The sequence below is a fragment of the Panthera pardus genome, unplaced genomic scaffold (genome assembly GCF_024362965.1).
Source record: "Panthera pardus isolate Hobbes unplaced genomic scaffold, ASM2436296v1 HiC_scaffold_24, whole genome shotgun sequence".
In the NCBI taxonomy this organism is placed as follows: domain Eukaryota; kingdom Metazoa; phylum Chordata; class Mammalia; order Carnivora; family Felidae; genus Panthera; species Panthera pardus.
In genome coordinates, this window is record NW_026526810.1 from 61376200 (window position 1) to 61399388 (window position 23189).

General features: G+C 41.7%; 1 protein-coding gene across 1 annotated transcript in view; it reads left to right on the top strand.

The window, feature by feature from the left end:
* Positions 1–23189, top strand: part of RYR3 (ryanodine receptor 3) — a 524284-nt gene that overhangs the window by 185365 nt on the left and 315730 nt on the right. Inside the window, exon 3 of the mRNA XM_053889214.1 lies at positions 13296–13403. Within this exon, the coding sequence (XP_053745189.1) occupies positions 13296–13403 (108 nt within the window). The remainder of the gene's footprint in view (positions 1–13295; positions 13404–23189) is intronic.

The following is a 23189-nucleotide window of genomic DNA, read 5'->3' on the forward strand; positions in this document are numbered from 1 at the left end:
TGTGAGTTTGAGCCCCACATCCGGCTCTGTACTGACAGCTTGGAGCTTAGAGCCTGCTTTGGATTCTGTGTCTTTCACTTTCTCTGCCCCTGCCCTGGTCATGCTGTCTGTCTCAAAAATAAATAAACATTAAAAAGAGTTTTTAATAAAAAAATAAATAAAATATCTGAGTACTACATGTCCCCTTGGAAGTGAGGGTATGTGGTACTAATCCTTGCATGTAGTGCTAATCTTTGTCAATGTGAGCATTTAATAGTAGTAGTTTAGCTCAGATGCTATGAGGCAGTTAGAATGGTTGGGGTCTTGGTCTCTATAAGGGGATAAAAGTACTTTTTCCATATTGGCAAAGAATATTTACCACTGTTACTTATCATCACAAACGCTTTTTATAACTGCAAATGTTACAAACATCTGTCCATATACTGCTGCCAAATTTTTTTTAAATTCAGAACTTAGTTTATAGTGATATGCTTATTTCTACCAAAGCAAAAACTTCGTGTCGTGGGTAAAACTAAAAGCTGCATTTCCACATTGGAATTTGGATTCAATTTGAGAGTGGGAAGGCGGCATTAGGAAAAAAAAAAAAGGCAAGCCATTTGAAAGCCAAGCTGTTGTCCTTGCCCCTCATCCATGAGCTCTGTGCCCACTTGAGATCCTGAGTCTATGAGCCTCATGGAGCTGATGCACCTTAGGGAACTGCGCTTCGAGCACCCAGTGTTTCTGTTCTCCCTGTCAGCCTTCAGGTCCAGCTTGGCATTTTCTCTACTCCCGTGGGTTCCTCATAATGCTTTTCTCAACTGTCCCCTTCCTCTTATGTAATGAAAAGGCCAAGAGACACAAATTCTGTTCTGCAGCTGTTGAATACCACTGCTTTGGTAATAAAGAGCAGCCTCATCATGATTTCTAAACTCTTTAGCAACCATGTCATCGTGCAAAAGGGAGGAAGGAGCAAGTGAAATACAGAGGAATGCATGGTTGATACGGTGCTGGTCCATGTTCCTTCCACCAACACTAAAGTAAATCAAGCTTGAGACTAGGCTTTCCTACCAGCCCGCCCCCTCGGCTTTTTACCTTATCCTTTGGTGTTTCTGCCCATCATATCTCATTCTAACTCCATCATCCTGTACCCTGTGCTCCTCTTCTAGCTGATGTGTGTGCCCCTAACTTCTTCATGGAACATGGGACGTGCACAGAGTTCATCTCCTTGCTGACAGGCTACCTGTCCTCTTTGCTGATCTCTACTATCTTTCTGATACACAAGCTCTTGAGAATAACAGTGTGTTTCTCTTGGTAGGCTCCCGCTGAAAACTAGAGATTTTAGAGTCTCTTTATTTATCCACAGACCTTGTTGTATTACCTGTCCCACTCATTAAGGAAGAGTTTTATTTATGGCTGTCTTTTTTAAGGACCATATAAAGAGTTGTTTTTTTGGTTATCTCTGTCCATAAACAGTAGGTATGTTTTGCTGTTCCTCTCCACAGCTTGTTTTTTCCCCCCAGATGCAAGTATTCCAAGTCTCCACCTTTTGGCACCTTTCCTAACATGCTGACCATGCCGGCCAGGGGGAAAAACTTGGCTCAATCAAGAACCAAACCAGCCATCCAACCTGTCAGCTATGCTCTTTCCCAGCAGGCAGTTTTTATAAGCCAGCTGCCCAGCGTTTTGTCTCTGGTTCTTTGGCTGCCCCTTCTTCCTTATTTTAAAGAACACCAGCTTCACAGCACTAATTTTTGCCAAGCCCTTGGTAACATTCTTCCTAACTGTGCCAGAAACAACTGATTCTTGGCAGAAGATAGGCGTCCTGGACACCTAGATGTTACTTTTGGTTGGGGCCATATCAGGCAAGATTATAAAAACAACAGTCATGTGGATTTCAAATTACCGGGTTATGCATTTGAAAGAAAATTTGATGTTTTGATGAACTGAATTCTTTATGGAAGCATTTAGAATGAGAATCAGCTACTTTCTAGGGACCCGAATTTACTTCTTTGGCCCTGTTGCTCTGAAGTGTCTCTCAAACTGGGGTCAGAGACCTCCTGCTTCAAAGTCACCTGGAATATTCTTTTAAAGTACCCATCTGGAGAAGGGTCCCAGGAATCTGAAATGTTAGCACTCTTACCCGGGAGATTCTTGGGCCCACCATATTTCTGCATAAATTCTTCCAGAACAGGCTTATTTGTGTTAGCTCTTAAGAGAAATCTCTGAGTATTATCAAAAGGATAGTTGATGTTGAAGCTGTTGCTTTCACTAAACATTCTCCCTAAGAGAGGCTAGACTGTGTTGTGTCTGCTGGTCAGTGTCAGTTAAACAGCCAATATCTGGATTCTTCACAGATGGGGCATAGAAACAGTGGTTGTGGGTGTTTTTAGTTCTTCCACAGTTTGGATTGGCATTCTCAGCGAGATTTTTGTCAAAGGATATTTGTCCTGCAATTTAGATGTCCTGCTTCTAGGTGGCAGTGGCATCTCCTTGGCATAGAAGTCATTTCAATACGTGTTCTTTTTTTTTTTTTTTAATGTTTGTTTATTTTTGAGAGAGAGAGAGAGACAGAGAGACAGAGAGACAGACAGAGTGTGAGTGAAGAAGGAGCGGAGAGAGAGGGAGACACAATCTGAAGCAGGCTCCAGGCTCTGAGCTGTCAGCACAGAGCCCGACATGGGGCTCGAACCCACGAACTGTGAGATCATGACCTGAGCCGAAGTCGAGCGCTTAACCGACCGAGCCACCCAGGCGCCTCAACAAGTGGTCTTCTTAAGTAAATATTTAGATCGCCAGTGGAAGGTTTTTGTTTTATTTATTTTTTTTAAGTATCAACACCTTTTTTTTTTTAAATTTTTTTTTTAACGTTTATTTATTTTTGAGACAGAGACAGAGCATGAACGGGGGAGGGTCAGAGAGAGGGAGACACAGAATCTGAAACAGGCTCCAGGCTCTGAGCTGTCAGCACAGAGCCCGACGCGGGGCTACAACTCACGGACCGCAAGATCATGACCTGAGCCGAAGTCGGCCGCTTAACCGACTGAGCCACCCAGGCGCCCCAAGTATCAACACCTTTTTATAACTTGATAAACTTCTCCCTTTTCCTTGCACATTATCAACTTATTCCATGCCTTTTCATGCTCTTGTCTTGGAGTAAACCTTAGGCCAGCACAGCATCACACGCTGCCATTGCTCACCCATGGCTGTGGGTGTTTCTGCTTAGTAAGTCTCCTTCTGCTGCAGCAGTGATTTTCCATGGCTTTCAGTTCTTCCAGGGCAACTCCCTCATCTCTGCAATGAAGATGCACCTAGGGGCACCTGGGTGGCTCAGTCGATTTAGTGTCCAACTCTTGATTTTGGCTCAGGTCATGATCTTACAACTTGGGGAGTTGGAGCCCCATGTGGAGCTCTGCTCTGACAGTGCAGAGCCTGCTTGGGATTTTCTGTTTCCCTCTCTCTGCTCCTCCCGAACCTCTCTCAAAATAAACAAACATTAAAAAAAAGATGCATCTAGAAACAGGTGGATTCTGAGAGTGTCACATTCTTATAGTTGACTCCTCAGGCATCAGTCAGAAGGGAGCTTCTTGACTTCTTTTCAGAGATAATGACCTCTTCCTCCTCTTCCCAAAAAGAATTTTTTCCAATTGTATTATTCAATTTTTTCAGGGACACCTGGCTGGCTCAGTCACAAGAGGGTGTGATTCTTGATCTCGGGGTTGTGATTCCGAGCCCTGTGGTGGGTGTAGAGATTACTTAAAATTTTTAAAACAATGTGTGTACCTTACCACTTACATATAATGGCTTTTGTTGGCAAAAATATAAGCAAAAATTGGAACTTATCTGATTTAAATAGTCTGTGTCTATATTCAGAAAGACCTTCTATTCTTTTATCATAGCAAAGTATTAAAATAGAAGGAATTAAGTTTTGGGGTGCCTGGGTAGCTCAATCAGTTAAGCTTCCGACTTCAGCTCAGGTCATGATCTCATGGTTTGTGAGTTCAAGCCCCACATTGGGCTCTGTGCTGACAGCTTAGAGCCTGGAGCCTGCTTCAGATTCTGTGTCTCCCTCTCTCTCTGCCCCTCCCCAACTCACACTTTGTCTCTCTCCCTCTCTTTCTCAAAAATAAACATTAATTTTTTTTTGAGGAACCTCCACACTGTTTTCCAGAGTGGCTGCACCAATTTGCATTCCCACCAACATAGACCTACCCTATGACCTAGCAGTAGCACTGCTAGGAATGTACCCAAGGGATACAGGAGTACTGATACATAGGGGCACTTGTATCCCAATGTTTATAGCAGCACTCTCAACAATAGCCAAATTGTGGAAAGAGCCTAAATGTCCATCAACTGATGAATGGATAAAGAAATTGTGGTTTATATACACAATGGAATACTACGTGGCAATGAGAAAGAATGAAATATGGCCCTTTGTAGCAACATGGATGGAACTGGAGAGTGTGATGCTAAGTGAAATAAGCCATACAGAGAAAGACAGATACCATATGGTTTCACTCTTATGTGGATCCTGAGAAACTTAACAGAAACCCATGGGGGTGGGGGAGGGGAAGGGAAAAAAAAAGAGGTTAGAGTGGAAGAGAGCCAAAGCATAAGAGACTCTTAAAAACTGAGAACAAACTGAGGGTTGATGGGAGGTGGGTGGGAGGGGGGGCAGGGTGATGGGTATTGAGGAGGGCACCTTTTGGGATGAGCACTGGGTGTTGTATGGAAACCAATTTGACGATAAACTTCATATATTGAAAAAAAATAAACATTAAAACAAAAGAAAAGAAAAAATTAAGTTTGTACACATTTTTAACCTTGTTTCATGAGAACAGTTCTTAACACAGACAGGCAAAGTCTGTTCCCTCAAAATATCTACAATCTGCATATGTACATGTTTTTATAATCTTCACATACATATCCTTGGTGGAAACCGGCCCCCTCATGGCCAGAATTGAATTGCCTTTTGGAAGACAGCACTTACATGGTCAGTCAGTCTGAGATTGTGGAACTATGTATGGTCTTTCTTGCCAGAAATCTCAGTTTTACAAAGCTCTTGAGCCCTGATTGTCTCCCTAACTGCAGTCATAGCCTTTGTATTCCCAGTGTCCGTTCTAAAATAGAGAATTCTTTCTGAGAGAGTCAAGAATCTAATATGAAGCCCTTAACTTCTTATTAAAGTATAAGAGTTGAGAGGAGGAAGCATAGGAAAATTCTGCAAGCTTGGCATAGGGATGGCATCTTCTCTTTACAGGAGAAGGGGCAAAGGATCAGTCAGAAAGAGTTGAGTTTGAAATTGGTAATTGAAAAGCCATTTCCAGGGTGTGATTGTGAGGAAGTGTTTTAGCCTTTCTGAGTCTGTTTTCTTATCTGTAAATTGGCTATAATCTTTTCCCTAAGGGTTGAAGTTAGAGTTAAGTGAGAGAATATATATATATAAAGAATTCACAATTTCTGGTAAAATTATATAGATGAGTAAGTAGATATAGTTAAAATATATATACGGGTTCTATTTTTGTTTCTCCACTTACCCATGTAAGTTTTACCTAATTCCTTTGTATTGCAGTTGAGTTGCCTCTAAAATAATTGTAAAAACCATCTTCCATTTTCATAGAAATCCAGATACTAGGCAACATCTTCAGATTTAAACATTCACTGTATAACTTCTTTCATTATAATCTATCAAAAACTTAGCAGAGGTGGCAAAGATAGGTTTAAAAAGCACTTACCTGTGTAAATACTTAAACCTGTTTGGGACAAGATGTGGGTGTTAGTTTGGTTGGTGGCTAGTTCTGTCTTTGAAGCATAAACACAATACAAATAATTATGTGTTATCAATAGTAGAGAGGAAGTCCACAAATGAGCTCATGTCTGCTGTAGGTGGATGAGATCATGTCTGTGTAGTGCTTAAAACTCCTGAAATTCAAGCTTACGCATGCCATCTCTGGCTATCTTGATGCTATCCCATGGAGAATTGGTCTTATCCAATGCCACTCTGCACCCAACTGGAACATCTTCTAGAGGAGAGATTAATTTTCTATGCCAGGAGGCTAGGGATGCCTTCTCATTGATGGTCTTTGAGTTAGGACTATATCAAGCCATCATAGGGTGATGGTTATTAGTCTTTTTTTGAGGTGGTGCAGTGAAATGGAACAAACACAATAGACACCAGGCCACTGGGGACTGGCTCTACCTCTGCCTATTTCTAGCAGACATAGTGCGACTAAAGAAATAGACTTCCTTTGTATTCACACTTTTAAATCTACAGCTATGAGAATAACCACGAGCCATATTTATTCTTGGACTAGGCTACCTCAAGCAGCATGAGTAGAGCATGAAGGTAATAATTGAGATACCATCCTCATTAATAAAATTCAGAAGTTTCAAGTCTTCTGAATAGAAATGTCCTATTGGTGAGAGCTGGCTTATCAAGGACCCTCTGCTTTGCCCCCAGCTTTGCTTCTGTCTTGTGGTTCTCCTGTTTTATTGCCCCTATTACTGTCCCATTGACCATACTGAGGCACCTTGCTTTAATATTTTGGCTCATTTGTAGACCAAAATTCTTTGCTCAATTTATGTAATCAAGCCAAAACAGGCCAGAGCTTCAAAAAAATTGTTAAACACTAAGGAATAACAGAAGAAAAATTAAAATGGAAGGTCAAATACATTCCAACATTCTAGCTTAGTTTCAGATTCTTATGCAATTAATATACTCACTCTTTGGGCCCCATTTACATGGAATCCCAGAGGAAAGAATGAACCGTCTGGGTCCCTTACTTCCTACCTTAAGACCTATCGTTGGTTGGATGCTTCTGTACCATCTGCCCAAGAACTTCCCACTGGCTATGCTGATTTCTTCATAATGTGGATCAAAGAATGTGAGATGCACTTCGCTCAGCTACTTCAGCTCTGACTACTTAGTTTTGGCCTCTGTTTTTACAGTCCTTACTTCTCCTCCAGATAACTGGAATTAGTAATGGCCTATCCATTGCAGTGGGGCTGAGTCCATATAAACTCATCAGCACATAAGTATAATACAGCCTCAAGCTCATGCATCTAACTGCTCAGTCCTGGGACTGGAGTGGGAGGTATATGTAGAAAAACTAGTAAACAGAAGTTATTCTTTCTCTTTTCTCTGTGCCCTCCCTGTACTGACTCATGATACTTGCAAGTGCTTGACCTTTTCCTTTAAGGAGTTGGGTGAAAAAAGCAAAGTAAAGACAGAGGTTCTATGAAGCTCATAACTTAAAAATGCTGCTTTCATTAATGGAATTGTAAACAGAAGGGAGGAGGGCACCTGGGTGGCTCAGTCAGTTAAGCATCCGACTTCAGCTCAGGTCATGATCTCACAGTTCGAGCTCCTTGTCAGGCTTTGTGCTGACAGCTCAGAGCCTAGAGCCTGCTTCAGATTCTGTGTCTCTCTCTCTCTGTTCTTACCCCGCTGGTGCTCTCTCTCTCTCTCTCTCTCTCTCTCTCAAAAATAAATAAAAAGATTTTTAAAAATTTAAAAAAACATAATGTTCTATAAACAGAAGAGAGGAATACACACAAGAAAATGGAAAAAATAACTCTCGCATCTTGTGCGTTGTTAAACAAAAATTTGTGTTTCTTTTTATGTGCCAGGAACTTCTTGTGCACAAAAACTTTCTTGAGGCCAACCTCCAGTCTGGGCTGGGCTTTCCTAATCACAACATTGCTAAGAAGGCTGTGTGTGTTGCAGGAAGTATCACTCATACCCCTCAGTTTAGCATTGAATATTCTCTTTTGCATTGTTTTATAGAGTTTCATGTACAGTAGATGTCTCTTCAAATAGGTTAAAAACTCCTTAAAGGACAGAAACACTGCCTTTTGTCTTTTGTTCCCCACAGCAGCTAGTGCAGTACTGAATGTTGTTATGCTCTCCTAATACCGGCTGACGGCTTAAATGGACATGGGAAAGGAAAGTGAGGTTAATTGAGCTGACTGTGGTGGCTGGGTCTCGATGAATTCTCCTATGGAGAATATATGTTACTTTCGCATATTCCCACTCTTTTCCCAGATGAGCCTTACTCTGCTGACGTCTGTGGGCATACCCATACGCAGCCACTCTCCCGTCATCATTCTGTTGGCCCAAAAGGGAGAGTCCAGTGGACAATTTGCCAAGTGTAACTACGGTCTCTGTGGTTCTTAGGATACTTGGTGTGGCTTATTCTTGCTGATTCCTACCCTTTTTACACTCTTTCTCATCCTAGAAACACCTGTTGTCTTCGCCTTTTTCATCTCCTATATCCAACTGATCATCAGGTCTTATCTCTCCTACTTTCTCAAGATTTTCCAAATTCATTCTCTTATTTCCATCTCCGGTGTGATTACTGTAAGTTGTGCTATTCTCACCTCATAACCAGTTTATGGCAACAACCTCGTAATTAGTTTCTCTGCCTTGGTCTAGCCTCCTTCAGACTAGATCCACAATGGTCTTTCAAAGCTGAAAGTTTGGTTAGATGACCTTCAGCATAACTTCCTTTAATGGTGTTCTGTTGCTCTGAAGATAAAGTCCAAACTCCTTGACAAGAGAACTCAGGATCCTCTTGGTCTAATGCTTATTTCTTCCTCAGCCTTACTTCTCACCTCCCTTTGTTTCCTTCCCTCTCCTTCCCCTTCCCCCACTCCTTCCCATCTTTCCACCTCAGTCACGTTAAATTCTGTATGCTTCCTCACTTGTTTTCTTACTCACCCTGGGCCTATCAAAACCTACTTTGGAAATTGTCCATTGGCTTCCCTGATACCCCCCTTGACCACACAACCTTGAAGGGTGGGGAATTTGCCTTATCCTTAAACAAAATAAGAACTTCAACTACACTAGATGTATAAATGAACATTTAAGTGAGTTATTGATGTTTTGATTTCACTGCTCTGTGATGGATAATATCTGATGTTATTTAAGTTTATTTTGAGCAAGTGCAAGGAAGACAGCAGGGGCTGGGCCAAGAGAGGGAAAGAGAATCCCAGGAAGGCTTCATGGTGTCAGTGCAGAGCCTGACACAGGGCTTGAACCCACGAACTGTGAGATCATGACCTGAGCTGAGATCAAGAGTTGGACACTTCACTGACTGAGCCACCCAGGCACCCCTGACATTTATTATTTCTATGTAGCAGACCCTATTTGAAGTTCTTTAAACAAAAAGTGTCATTCTGAGAAGTGGTTACTATAATGTCTCTATTTTATAGATAAGGAAACTGAGGCACAGAGAAACTAAGGTACCTGCTTATCCTCATTAAACCAATAAGCAGTTGAACAGTTACAGGACCTCAGGCATTCCTATGCTAGAGTATTCACTATTAACTAATAGGACCTGTATTTTAATTCAGAGCTATTGATAACATTTCTAGGGGGTATCATTAAGGCACGACCGTGTGAGAACTGGATAAACAGAGAAGTTGAACAAGAGCCGAGATAATGAAACAGTTGGGGAAAGGGTCCAGCCAGGCAGGTGAGTGCTCAGTACAGTTTGTATGAACCCACAGCCACCATGAGCCACATACTCTCAGGTAGTCTTCTAGGACACACTCAATTCAAGAAGACTGAAGTTGAGTACTTGCTCTTTTTTGTACTGGGGATACCAAAAATAGAAAAAGACACAGATTTTTCAAGATTCCCACAATCTAGTGAAATAGACCGTACTGCATAAAGAATCCTGTAACCGGAACAGAGTGTGGTTAACAGTGTAGTAGAGGGGTGACAGCCCTCCTTGTAACTGACTCCCTTCTTCATATCCCCCAGAGCTTGGCTAGAACAAGCTAGCACCGTGCTGAGAGCATGTTGTGAGGTGCTAGGTAGAAAAATGCTATGTGAACTTAACAATGAGCTTATCAGATTGCCACCATCTTGGTTTTAGTGAGCCCCAGAAAAAAACATGTTGAGTGCAGTGAGGAAGATGTTACATAGATTTATGGAAAATGGGAAGTCCGTAGGCCTTCCCTTCTTTGACTTTCCATAGCAGAGCTAAATTAATACCTAGTTCCTGGCTTTCTCTGCGCCCTGGAATCTCAAGGTTTTCTGTAGGACATTTGAGAATGGAGTGCGTCTCCAGGCAAAGGACAGGGCTGGGAAGAGAGATGAAGAGCTATTTCAGAACAGATGTCAACAGAGCCCTTCTGTCCGTGCTGAGAATCTGTAAACACATGCCGCATGCCTGCCAGGCAGAGTGACTGAGGCACAGGCTCCAGAGCACAGAGACAATGAGCTGACCTCCTAGGAGACTTGCTCGCTGCAAACAAATTAGCTTTGATGGACGAGTGGCCTTTGCTCATTCTTAAAGAACGTGGAGGTGGGACCTGAGGCCTGTGTGGAGTTTAATTAAGGATGGCAGCTGAGGTAGCAGGTCAGATGGTTCTGTGCTCTGGACTCCGTTTATGTTACAAGTTACTACTTGCATTTTGTTTTCCTCCAGATACTCCTGTTGCCCCGTCTTCTCCCTTGCCACTGCCCACGTGTTGCTCTGTGTGCTGTTAGACCAGGGTGAACTTATCCCCAAGCGTAGGCTCCAGGAAGGGGCCACACTTGAGTGGTAGAGACACTGAACTGTAAGGAAACTGTGTAAGCCAGTGCAGGTACAGTGCTCTCATTTGAGGTGCTTTCTCCCTGTGCCCTCTCTGTCGCATTTCAGTGTGCCCATCTGTACCAGCAGTTAAGTCATGACCACCTTAGGGCTTTTAATATCTGGAAGGAAAAGAAAATCATAATTGGCATGTCTAGTCTCCGTATTATTGGTGGTCCTCCATCAGAATAGATGATGGCAGTGCTGGGGGAGTGCTCCTGTGGACCGGACGCAGGAGAGAAAGAAGGGGGACTTCGAATCCCCTGGTCTCCTGTCAGGGCGGGATCTCTAGCTCTGAGGACTGTGAAAGTTTTTGTCAAAGGAGAGTGGGCTAGATATGGTGGTTGTAAAAGTGAGAGTGAATGTTGAATTAGCCAAAAAGTGCCCTTTAAAGTACCAACCGTAACTGCAGACCTTCCTTAATAGAAAATCTCCAAACCACATGCTTTAGTGAAGAGGAATAAACACTTAAACTCCGGTCCTTTTGCTTCCTATTCTGGTGACTTGAGATCCGGGTAGACAAAGTGGTGGAAAAAAAAAAAAAATCTCTGTAAAATTCTCTGCGATGGCACCATATTTGGGGAAACTGAGCTGAGCGATATGTTTATGGTGTAAGGCCTTTAGGGAAATGCTTTATCATACTGTATGCTGCTTAAAATGTTGCTCTCTGTGCTCCGGAAGCCCTTTGTGGACATGACGCTCTGCCCTGCATTAACAGTTGCTTGCTTGCTCAAGTCCCATACAGATGAGTTAATTACCTGCGGCAAGAACAGACTTTGAAAACAAAGCGAGGAATATATATATATATATATATACATATATATATATATATATATATATATATAAAAGCTGTAGTGTCCTGGTAGTTTCTCCTATCATAACTTTCATAAAAAGAATTGGGCAATTTTGTGTAATACCATAATTCTAGGAAGACTAGGTTTTTAAGATTTCAGAATATGGGGACCCTGAGGAGAAACGTACTTAGTGGAAAAGTCCTCAAAATGGGATAGGGTTACACATTCTTGGCCTGGGGGTCTGCAAACTTTAATGAAGGGAGATAATAGGCCCAAGTAGAACATCATTTTATTTGAGGACATTGAGTTTGGGAAGAGGGCTGAAGAGTATACAAAATGCCTCCAATTAAAGGAAACTTAGAGATTACCATTTCATTATTTTAAAAAAGAAAATGTTGAAGTCAGAGAGGTTATCTGTGCTTTAGTAGCAGGCTGGCTTGATCTTTTAAATTGGAGCTCCATGGAAACAGTTCTACCTGTCTGACTGTTAGACATAAGCTGTTGGTGACTTCTGGCCCTCATTCCTCATTCCTGTTCTCCTCTCCTAGTGTCAGTGTTCTCCAGTATCCCGTAGGAAACAAAGGCTTGGCGTGCAAAGTGATTATAAGCTATATTCCTAAGGAAGATGGTATATCATGAAACTGGATTGTAAGCTCCTACAGAGCAATGTCTTTGTATCCTTCTCAATACCCTGTACTGTGTTTTATATAAATGTAATACTTAAATATTTGCTGATTGAAAACATCCTAGTGGTGAAAAATGTCTTTAATATTTCCATCAGTGGCAAGAATCGTGTAGAGTTAAGTATATAGACTTTGGGGACAGACTGCTTGGATTTGAATCCAACTTTGCCAAATAGAAGCCATGACCTTAGGCATGTGACCTAACTTCTCTGTTCCTTAGTTTCCTTGGCTGTAAACTGGAATGTGAATAATTCCTATCATACAGGGTGGTTGTAAGGATTAAATGGGCTAATATATTCAAAGCACCTAAAACAGGGCCTGGCACAGAGAAAATAGTCAGTGAGGATTAGCTATTACTAGTCAGTATGCAGCAAAGGCTGTCTTTAACTATTGTTGAGAAATGTTCCAGAACAAGTACAAATATTAATATCACTGGAGCACATAATAAATTAGAATGATTGTTGTAGGGGCCATCAGTTCTTTTAGTTCTGGACATTTCTTGTTCAGAATTATATTTATATAGCTCTTAATCCCCCTAATGCCCCTTTTTATAGTGCAGCATCCAGGTTTTCTTTTTTCTTTTTCTTTTATTTATGTTGAGAGAGAGAGAGAGAGAGCGAGCAGGGGAAGGGTGGAGAGAGAGAGAACCCCATGCAGGCTCTGCACTGCCAGTGCACAGCCTGATGCAGGGCTAAAACCCACAAACTGTGGGACCATGACCCAAGATGAAACCAAGAGTCAGACACTCAACCCGCTGAGGCACCCAGGCACCCCAGTATCCAGGTTTTCTTAACAAGTAAATAGATTACCTATCGTGTCACTACTGTCTAGAGCCACACTGTGGTGTGTCCACTGTCCTCTTACAAATTATTGTGAATGATATCTCAGTGGCCCTCTTCCTTTGGTCCTACTCAGGCATCAGTATAGATCAGTATATCTTTACTTTGCCTTCTTCGGCAAGGCTGTATGTGTGTTCTTCTATTTGTACTACCAGCCTCACTGAAGTTGCTCCTGACATCTTGGTCACTGTTTCCTTGAGACTTAGACATTTTCTTCTCCTCATCCTTTAGAATTCAGCTTGAAACCCATCTTAACTTGAATAAGAGAAGGCTACCTTTTATATTCCTATTCATCCATCCACCCACCCACCCACCCACCTGTCACTTTGATTCATAGGCTTTTTGCCCTTGAGATGTTATTGGGTGATTGGTCCCCTACTGATATGAGTAGGTATCCTCATTCTGGTTTTATTCCCACAGTATGTTCCTCCAGATCTCTGCGTCTGCAATTTTGTGCTGGAACAGTCCCTCTCTGTGAGAGCTCTGCAGGAAATGCTTGCCAATACAGGTGAAAATGGCGGCGAAGGGGTGAGTACCTGATTTACATCCTAAATGGGGATTGGGACACACCGTAGCCCAAAAGTACATACTTCATTTCATTCCTCCAGTTTTGAACTGGAAAACCTTAGGACCTTGAGCTGATCCACATAAATCTTTCTGTGTTTGATTTCTTTTATTGACCACCCCTAATCCTGCTTCCTTTGGATTAACCAACGTCCACCAGAAAACGGAAGATATCACCATTTACGCTGCATATGCAGGCCATAGGACATTGAACCTACTCCTCTTTCCTAACCCATGATCCGCCAGAAAATGTGAGAAGGGCGTTGAGATGGAGGGTGCTTGTTGGGCAGTTCTTTTTTCTTGGGAAAGTCTCATCAGAGGTTTATGACTGCCCCAATGAAGTATCCTGTAGAATTCAGTCTTTGCCTTCCGGGACACCACAGTTTCATTCATGATGAAAAAATATAGAGCTGTCTTGACTTTCTATTGTTAGAAGAATGGTCCCTGACTATAAAACTGAGGGACTGTACTCCATAGCTCCCGTGTCAGAAGGTCTTTGACCACAGACTTCAGAATAATTTTGATTCTTTCCCAAATGACCCACATCAATTTGTATCTATTTATCATCGGGTATTTTAATTCTGTGGCCTGAATATCTCAAATACAAATATCTATTTCCATCCCCCTCAGATATTGCACTAGATGACTATCCTGTCTTCCAGACTACACCAACAGCTTACTAACTGCTTTGGTTTCTTTTATACCTAACCACACATGCACCCCCGTGCTGCCATTCTATTTCATTGAGCTATCCTAATGTTCTTTCCAAAATGCAGATCTAATCATTTTACTTCCCTGTTTTAAAACTCTTTGTCTTCCCATTATCTTGAGAAAAAGTCTAAATTCCTTAACTAGGCAAAAAGGCTTTCTGGATTTGTTCACCCTGCTCACCTTTCCTGCCCTGTCCCTCACCACTTCCCCCCAGGCACTCAGTGTTCCAGCCATATTGAATTCCTTTCACTTCCTCTAACATAGCAGCACTGTTTTGCCTCTGATCCTGTGTGTCTGCTACCCCCTCCTGTTAGAACAGCTTCCTCCTCCTGTTTCTCTGCCCCTGTAAAATCTCTACTTTGCCTTCAAGGAACCAGTTTGAATATTAGATCTATTGAGAAGCCTTTATTGACCCCAGAAGTCTGGGATGGGTGCCCTTGCTTGAGCAACAGGGAGTAAATAGTTCTTATTCTGTACTGTAACTGCAAGTCCAATTTTCTGCATCCTGTACTGGGGAGTAAACTGCATGTAGATAGGAACAATTTGTAGTACCTAGCACAGTTTATTCTCACTTGACTCAAATGAACTCATACATAATAAGGAAATGTGTCCTTTATGGTAAAAGAGATGATGATCATAGACTCAATGGAATCGGTATTTACATGTGGGTCATCTTCCAGCATTTAATGTGATCTTACACAAGTCTTATCATCTCTTGGAGCCATAGTGTTGTCACCTATAAAATTAGAATGTTTAATTTGTTTCTTAGGGTCCTTAACACCAGTGTTTGTGATTCTTCACTCTTGTGGTTTAAAATAAGATGCTTTTGTCAGCCACCCGAGAATAGCTTTGTTTTGTACTGTAGAGCATTAACACAGGTGAGTTTTTGTTCTTTGGATGTTCACTGAAGTCTGTGTTTACTTCCCCCTCTCATTGACCTTAGTACCCATGCTTTCCTCCATAGACATATGCCCTTCAGCTCAGTGGAACAAATCAATTTTTAATTCCTCATTCTTTTTCCAAAACTAACAACTCATCATTTATAGACCTCTTTGGTGAGGAGGAGCTGGTTGATTTGGAATAGTACCACTTTGAGTTTCAACCAAGATCAGCTAGACTCTGCCTACTTACGGCCCAAGGATAGAAACTGGGAAGATAGATGCTATGTTAACTGGAGAATTATCTCTTGGGCATTCTTTTATCCAGATTTGGTAAAAAGTGTATTTGAAAGGACTCTTTCATTTAGCATGACAAAGTACATTCAGAAGTTCTGGTTGTAATCCTTCCTCTTCTTTATTGCCGTGGACCTAAGTTACAGTCTTAACTTGGTCTGTCTTAAAGAAGCATACATAGCAATTCATTTTCTGAAGAGAATATGAAGACTCTTGGTAACAGTGACTACTTAGTTTTGGAGCATACAAATAAGACCTACCTTAAAGACCAGCCATGTTGTAGGAGAAGTTTACTCAATAGAATTATATATTTCAGGGGCCATCTTTAATTTACCATATTCAAAAACCAGTACATTAAATCTTACTGGGTGATTCATTCTCTTTGAAAACTTGAGTCCAAAATAAATGATACACAGTATTTATTACTAAATATTCGTTGATCCCCATGTTGGGTCAGACTCTGAAATTTCCTGTGTGTCATGTCACCTTTTTGTGCTGTTTTACCAAACAGAGACTATAATAGTTTTTTGTCATCTTGACACATTTATTATTATCCTCACCATCATCCTTGACTAGCAATTTTAGAGCTGGAAGGAAGGGACTTGAAAGGGGAGCTGGAGTACAGATAGATGGGAGATGGTACTCTTGAAATTATTAAGACGTTATTATTTGTTGGTGGTTCTTTTAATTAGTCACCTGGATAACAGCTTCAGCTCAGCTCCTGTAACCCTCTTGGAATGTTGTCACAATTCCATCTGGGCTCTTGATCTTTACCATGAGAAAGAGTATTTTTATATAACCTCTTGAGTCTGATTGTTTTGCTTTCCTGAAGTGATTGCTGTGCACATTTACTATTAGTACTTAATTTTATTTTAGATGATGATACTCAGCAGAGGAAAAAAAAGAAAAAGAGGAGAGGGGAAAAAAAAAAGGAAGTGAGTTAACATGACAGACCATAATGATTCTCTGGGAAGCCTGGGGATGCTTGAGTGGGATGACGCTTCCTTTGTATGCCAGTCCATTCTGTTTGGAAATAGGCATTTACTGCTTTTAAATAGATATTACTTTCACTAATGATCATGACTGCCACCAAATGGGATGCTTTGAAGAGTGTAATTTTTCCTTCTAGCCATAAATTGGTCCTTGTGTGGTGTGTCTGTTCACTGGTGTGCAGCAACTGAACATGTTTAAAAATGACTTTGGTTGTTTGTTTATTCACATGATGAGCGTACAGAAGTCTTTTTGCAAGGATTTATAATTCTGCAGCAATTCCCCTTGCTAATAAAGAAAACAAAGGTGTCCAGCTTTGTTTAACAATAGAGTTTGTTATTGAAGTGTCTGTAGCTATAGCAAGTAGCATGTGGGACCCAGCTTTATGTTGAAAAGGAGAATAAATGATGAGGATTTGGAGGCAGAGAATGTTTGGTGCCCCCAGAGTCCACCCTAGCTAAATTCATCTATGGGTCAATTTGACTGTGATTAAATCCTATCTGATTTTATTCAGGAGAAAATTACCAAGAGACACATGTTGGCCCTGTGGCCAACTAAATGACTGGAGTTTGAGATAGAATCCCTGCATACAAATATTAAAATGCTTTAACATTTTTGATTGATTGATTGGACCTACAGTATATGAAATACCCAGCCACTTTCAGCAGGACATGGCACTAAAAGAGATGTTACCATCTCCCTCTGAGCCCTCAATCCCACCATCCCTCAGAAATTTGCAGTGAGAACAAGTCAGTCTTTAGAATCTGGTAGATGTGTTTTCACATCTGTTTTCAGTCCAGGTGCTGATGAGAGGAGTTAGGAGCCCCTTGAGTAAAGTTTGAACTCAAGCTGTGCCCAGAGTTAGAAATCTTGAACTCATCCAGAATGAAGAAGGCTAGTAGGATCCTTACCCCTTTATTCCTGGGGCCATGAGTTCACACCATTTCTGTGTTACAGAAGGGAAGGGATACCCCGTCATCGAGATTTAGCCTCTCAGTCTGAGATTGTTGCCTTCCTTTCATACTTGTCAGAAAAGAGCCAGAATGAGAATGTATTTTGGTATATGTATGGAGAGGGAACAAGATGGAGGAATGATGTACCCAGTTCTAACTAAACCTCATCCCCATTGACCTTTCTTTAAAGACTACATTTTTTAAAAGAGAGAAATCATTTCATGAATCAAATCTAACAAGAGGCATTAATTGCACCTTTGCAATAGTGCATAAGCTTTCCTTTGGACAAAAACTACAGTCACTTCTGCGTGTATTATCCGGTAAGTCGTAGGATCTGCCCTCATATGCCATAAAGTCAGGGGAGCGAGGATACACCAAAACAGCCCCATTAGGTATTCAAGTATGACCTTCCTTTGCACGATTTGGTAAAAGCCACTACTTCAGGGTCCCCAGGGACCTCCTCGGTGCCCACCCTCGGGACTCTGACCCCACCCCCACCCCAGTGCCAGTGCCTGTCTGTTTCATCTTGGGAATGTTACCCCTGTCTACTGCCTCATTAGTGAGAACAGGATGCCACGGTATTACATTTTTACTTGGCTTGCCCCTGCTTTTTCTTTGGAAGTGAAGAAAAAATAACATTCTGATTTTGGATGCTTCCCTTTCTGTTTTCCCTTACAGCTGGTTGTCCATACCTTCTACAAAAATAATATTTTTGTATTTAAAAACATAACTACCTCTACTGGGCAGAATAACGCTTACATGCAAAAGCCCGGGGGAGGTTATATGTCAAAACTACTCTTTCAACTCTTAAAAACAGAACAAACTGAGGGTTGATGGGGGGTGGGAGGGAGGGGAGGGTGGGTGATGGGTATTGAGGAGGGCACCTTTTGGGATGAGCACTGGGTGTTGTATGGAAACCAATTTGACAATAAACTTCATATATTAAAAATAAAAACCAAAAAACTACTCTTTCAAATCTGTCCGGCATTAGAGTTCATTCAGATTTGCTCCCTAGAGGCAGCCTGTTTAGGGGAGGAACCTGGGAGGCAGGAAGTTTAGGCATCATCCTGGCTCTGCTAACCAACCGGAAGTCTGACTATGGTAAATCTCCTACCTCCTCTGGGCTTTGGTTTCACCAGCTCTTAACTATTTGTCACCACCTGGATGCAAGAGACCTGTCCCCTGCCTACGGAGGTTGCCCTGCACCAAGGAAAAGCGTTGCCACTCACTTCATCTGGAGTGTCCTAGTGACTATATGTAGCCCATCACTGATGAGCTGTGGAAATATTAACCTGTTTGTGTTAGCCACTGCTTTTGAGACCCGGCTCCCATAATTTTAGGTAGATTTGAATCCATGTGCTCATTCTCTTTCTACCTTCATGTGAACAAAGGATGTTCGAAACTCTGCCTAAGACAGCACCCCTAAAGCATAAAGTGATGACTCTATAATTTTAATCTTTTTTTTTTTTTTGAATCTCCTATAAATTTTCTTTTGGACGGATATGGGATGTAGTCTGTAGTTTTGACACAATGTCTTTCTTCAAGGAGCCAGATGCTCTTTTCAGAAATTAAATAATAACGAGAGGCCTTCAAACTAAGGTTTTGAATATGTTTTTTCACAGACCAAATTGTCACGAAACGTATATCACCATTCTTGCTCCTTTTCTCCTCTTCTTACAATTCTCTCACATGTTACGCTATGATTTTAGGATTTTATGCTAATATAATGGATGTTAATGCTTCTCTGATAAGCTGATGGTTATGAAAAAGTATGCAGACAACTCATAATTCATTTTTGAACTGGCCTTTTGATAACATGGTATCCAGTTAAAATATGCCATCTACAAGACCTTAGTTGATGGCAAGAAAGTACCTCTTTGGTTTTAAAAGAAAGTCCAAATGCTTGTTTGCAGTATTTCAAAGAAAAAGAAGTTTGAAATTTGTCTGATGTGGGTACTGACCCTTTTGTTTGGGTGGATTTTTTCTTTTTTTCTTTTAACATTCATTTTTGAGAGATGGAGACAGAGCATGAACAGGGGAGGGGCAGAGAGAGAGAGGGAAACACAGACTCTGAAGCAGGCTCCAAGCTCTGAGCTGTTGGCACAGAGCCCAACACAGGGCTTGAACCCACAGACCATGAGATCATCACCTGAGCTGAAGTCGTATGCTTAACTGAGCCACCCAGGTGCCCCTGGATTTTCTTATATAAATGTAATTATGAAAAAGTGCTGCCCACAAAGTTTGGCTGTAGCATGCTGCTTGCTAGTTTCTTGAAGACACCAGCACTGTACCAGGGGGAAGAAGTGAACACAAACTTCTACATCTGATGCCACTGCTTAACTTCTAGCTCAAATAACCACATACTAGGCGGGAAATCCACCCCCTTTATTCTCACTGTTTTTTTTTTTCTTTTTCCTACAGTAAACATCTGTTGACTCCTCAAATTGCTTGAAAGCTTTTGCAAGAATTTCATACACTAAAATATCCATTTACTGTTTTGTTTTTGATTTTGCTAGCTCAGTGACCTATCGGAATGGGTATGTTATTCACTCCTTTAAAATTTTTTTTTTTTTAACGTTTATTTATTTTTGAGACAGAGACAGAGCATGAACGGGGGAGGGGCAGAGAGAGAGGGAGGCACAGAATCGGAAGCAGGCTCCAGGCTCTGAGCTGTCAGCACAGAGCCCGACACAGGGCTCGAACTCACGGACCGTGAGACCGTGACCTGAGCTGAAGTCGGACGCTTAACCAACTGAGCCACCCAGGCGCCCCTTCACTCTTTTAATATACGTGTACTTTGAATGGACAACCGACGCCAGCTTATTTGTAATGAACTGAGCTTCTCACGTGTGAGTGTTCAGAGCAATCTCCATTATTTGTGCCTCTGCAATTAAAACCAACCAACAAAAAAAAAAAAAAACCACCCTGTGCACCACACACTTCAATCTTGTGGAATTAGACGTGGCTGCATACTTAAAAATTAATTGTCAAGCAGCTTGTTAAACTGCCACTCTGCAATTAGGAGAATGGGTCGCCTGCGGAGTCATTTACCTCCTTTAAGACGTTGAAAAGTTTTCCAAGTCTCCTTTTTTATTCTGCATGTGGTCTGGATGGCCTGTGGCCATAGGCTTGAACTTGGTGAAGTGACAGAAGTGTGCAGCCTTACCTCAATGCCAGCTTCTCGGTGCTTCCGCTCTCTTCTGGTGCCATGATGCGATTCCAGTTCTGCTTTTCCGTAGGGCTGGAATTCATCGTAAAAATGGAAAAAGCTAGTCGAATGGTCTCTCCCTTTTTCATCCAATCCCCAAAATGAACCAGCAGAAGAATGAAATGTTAATTTCAACAATTAGGAACAACCATTAAGGTTAACTAGCTTTTTACGTTTCTTCATATCCTGAATAGAAGCATTTTCAAGTGAAAGAACCCATAGAATGAATTTTTAAAGTTCCAGAGGATCAAATCCTCCTCCTCTTTCCCGAATATAGTGCTTCAGCTTTGGTGGAATTGCCTTTTCTTGGGGGAAATGTTTTCACTCTGAGTCGGGTGCCTCATATTTAAAATCGATATGGCTGTGCGATCCTGGTGGTGTTTTGCAAATGTGATAACATTCAGCCTTGCTAATGTCACACAAACCCTGGAGTTCTTGCCATTCTTGCTGTTGACATTTGACGCTCTGTTAGTCTAGTCTTGTAATGACCTCAGTCATCTTAGAAAGCTTGAGCTTTTTCTCCATGGCTGAACCAAAGGTCATTTCTCGTGCCGTGTTGTGTTTTCTTACATTTTAATTTGCAATAAAAAATTAAACATTTTTATTAAAGTTTCTTAGAGGAGTGAGGAGGGATTGGGGCATCTAAGCTTTCTCTAGCCCATACTGTTAAGTGTATAGTTGCATTCTCGTGGGGGGTGTTGATGAAAGATTTTGTTGAAGGTTTTAAAAAATAACTGTTTAGTTGGGGGGCAGGGGTAGAGATGGGTTGTAAAAATGGATTTCAGCTGCATTTTTAGAAACGTGTTTTAATTCCAAATGACATTTGAATTGGGGCGCCTGGGTGGCTCAGTCAGTTGAGCGTCTGACTTCGGCTCAGGTCATTATCTTGCCGTTCGTGAGTTCAAGCCCTGCGTCGGCCTCTTGCTGACAGGTCAGAGCCTGGAGCCTGCTTCAGATTCTGTGTCCCCCTTTCTCTCTGCCCCACCCTTGCTTGTGCTGTCTTTCAAAATGAATAAACATAAAAAAAATTTTTTTTTAATGATATTTGAATTTAGGGGAAATGTTTTGGGTTAAAACCCTTGCTTACCTCTTAAAAATGAAGCACGTTTGAAATTCAAGAAATCCTGGGAGAATAGAAACCTCTCAGTTTATTTATTAGACTTTTCCTTTGATCATGTAATTTACTTTTTAACAGCTACCAGCGTTTAAATTATATATTTGTAGGGGGAACCGAATGAACTAGAAAAGCCTCCAGCTTATTTCCCTTTCATGAAAGTTTAATGAAAGCACCTATGTAGATATTCTGGTGAAGAAAAATTGTCTTGGTTCCAGAGATCTCAACTGGCATTCCAGTCCTCAGTGGAGTAAAAAACCCTGTTGCTAGCACCCCCACCCTACCATTACAACGGTGTGGTTTTAGAATGGAAGAACCTGGCATTTTGATCAAGTGGAACCGATGGAAAGCAAGAATAAGAACTACAAGATGTAGGGGGCCCTTGGGATAAAAAGGCCCCTGCTCTGCAGAGGGCAGGAATGGCAGGATGCTTCTGGTTTTGCTGGTGTTTGCTGTGCCAATACCCAGGCTGGTGGGAGAGGGAAAAGTGCCCAGCCAGCACGAGCTGGGAGTTCTGGCCTGTGCACTGCCTCTCTCTGCTGGTGCTCTGTCCATCTGTCAGCAAAATGTGGCCTCAAAGCTACATGAGTGGCTCTTTAAAAAAAAAAAGTTTATTAATTTATTTTGAGAGGGATGGGGAGAGGGAAGGGTGGAGAGAGATAATCCCAAGCAGGCTCTGCGCTGTCAGTGCTGAGCCCTACCCAGGGCTTGATTCGGGGGATCACAACCTGAGCCAAAATCAAGAGTAGACACTTTATTGACTGATTCACCCCAGGCACCTGCCCCTTCAGTAGTGGCTCTTAAACATCATAGGGCACTGTGCCAGGACCCATGTCTGCCTAGGAAAAATGATTTGCAAGTCAGCAAGAAAATAACAATGTAGGGATTGTCTCATTAAGGTTACTTTATGAATGGAAAAGTCTACCTTTTTTATTTTCTGTGATTATGTCTTTGTGATGATGGTTATCAAGTGGGTTTATTTATTGATTTGTTGATTCATCGATTCATTCATTTTGTTGAAATTATAGTGATCATGTAGGTGATAGCTTTCTTCTTTAAAAAAAAAAAAAAGTGCCCTTACTGGGCAAAATGTAAAACTGGCCACTATGTTTATTATCACTTTTGCTCCTGATGTTGAAATCATAGCAGCTTTTGAACTTTTTTAACCCATAAGACCTCTTCTTATGAACTCCAGGTTCTAAGTAGTTTTACTCAAACACCAGACACCTTTTTGGCTTGAAAGCTCTTGGCTTTACAAAACTTCTGTTCTGATGAAACCCAGAGGGTTGGTGCCCTTGCTGGTTGTAGTTCTCTTTCTTGGTGGATAGATAACTCCAGGTCTCACCTCTGTTGCGAGGGGGTGGGGGTGGGGGAGGGATTTTCTGAGTTTCTAGACACTGGTTATGTGCATCCTTTGTGTTTGTTATGGAGAGAAAGGTGGAAGAGGCGGGTTAATAGGAGTGGCCTGCTCCCTTGTCATTAATGATGTGCGGCTGGAGGCTGGGTTCTCTGCCCCCATTTTTCTGCTGCTTATCTACTTTGATGAGGTGGAGGGTGGCAGGCAGAAGAATGGAGATGTTGTTCTAAAGAATGAATTAAGGG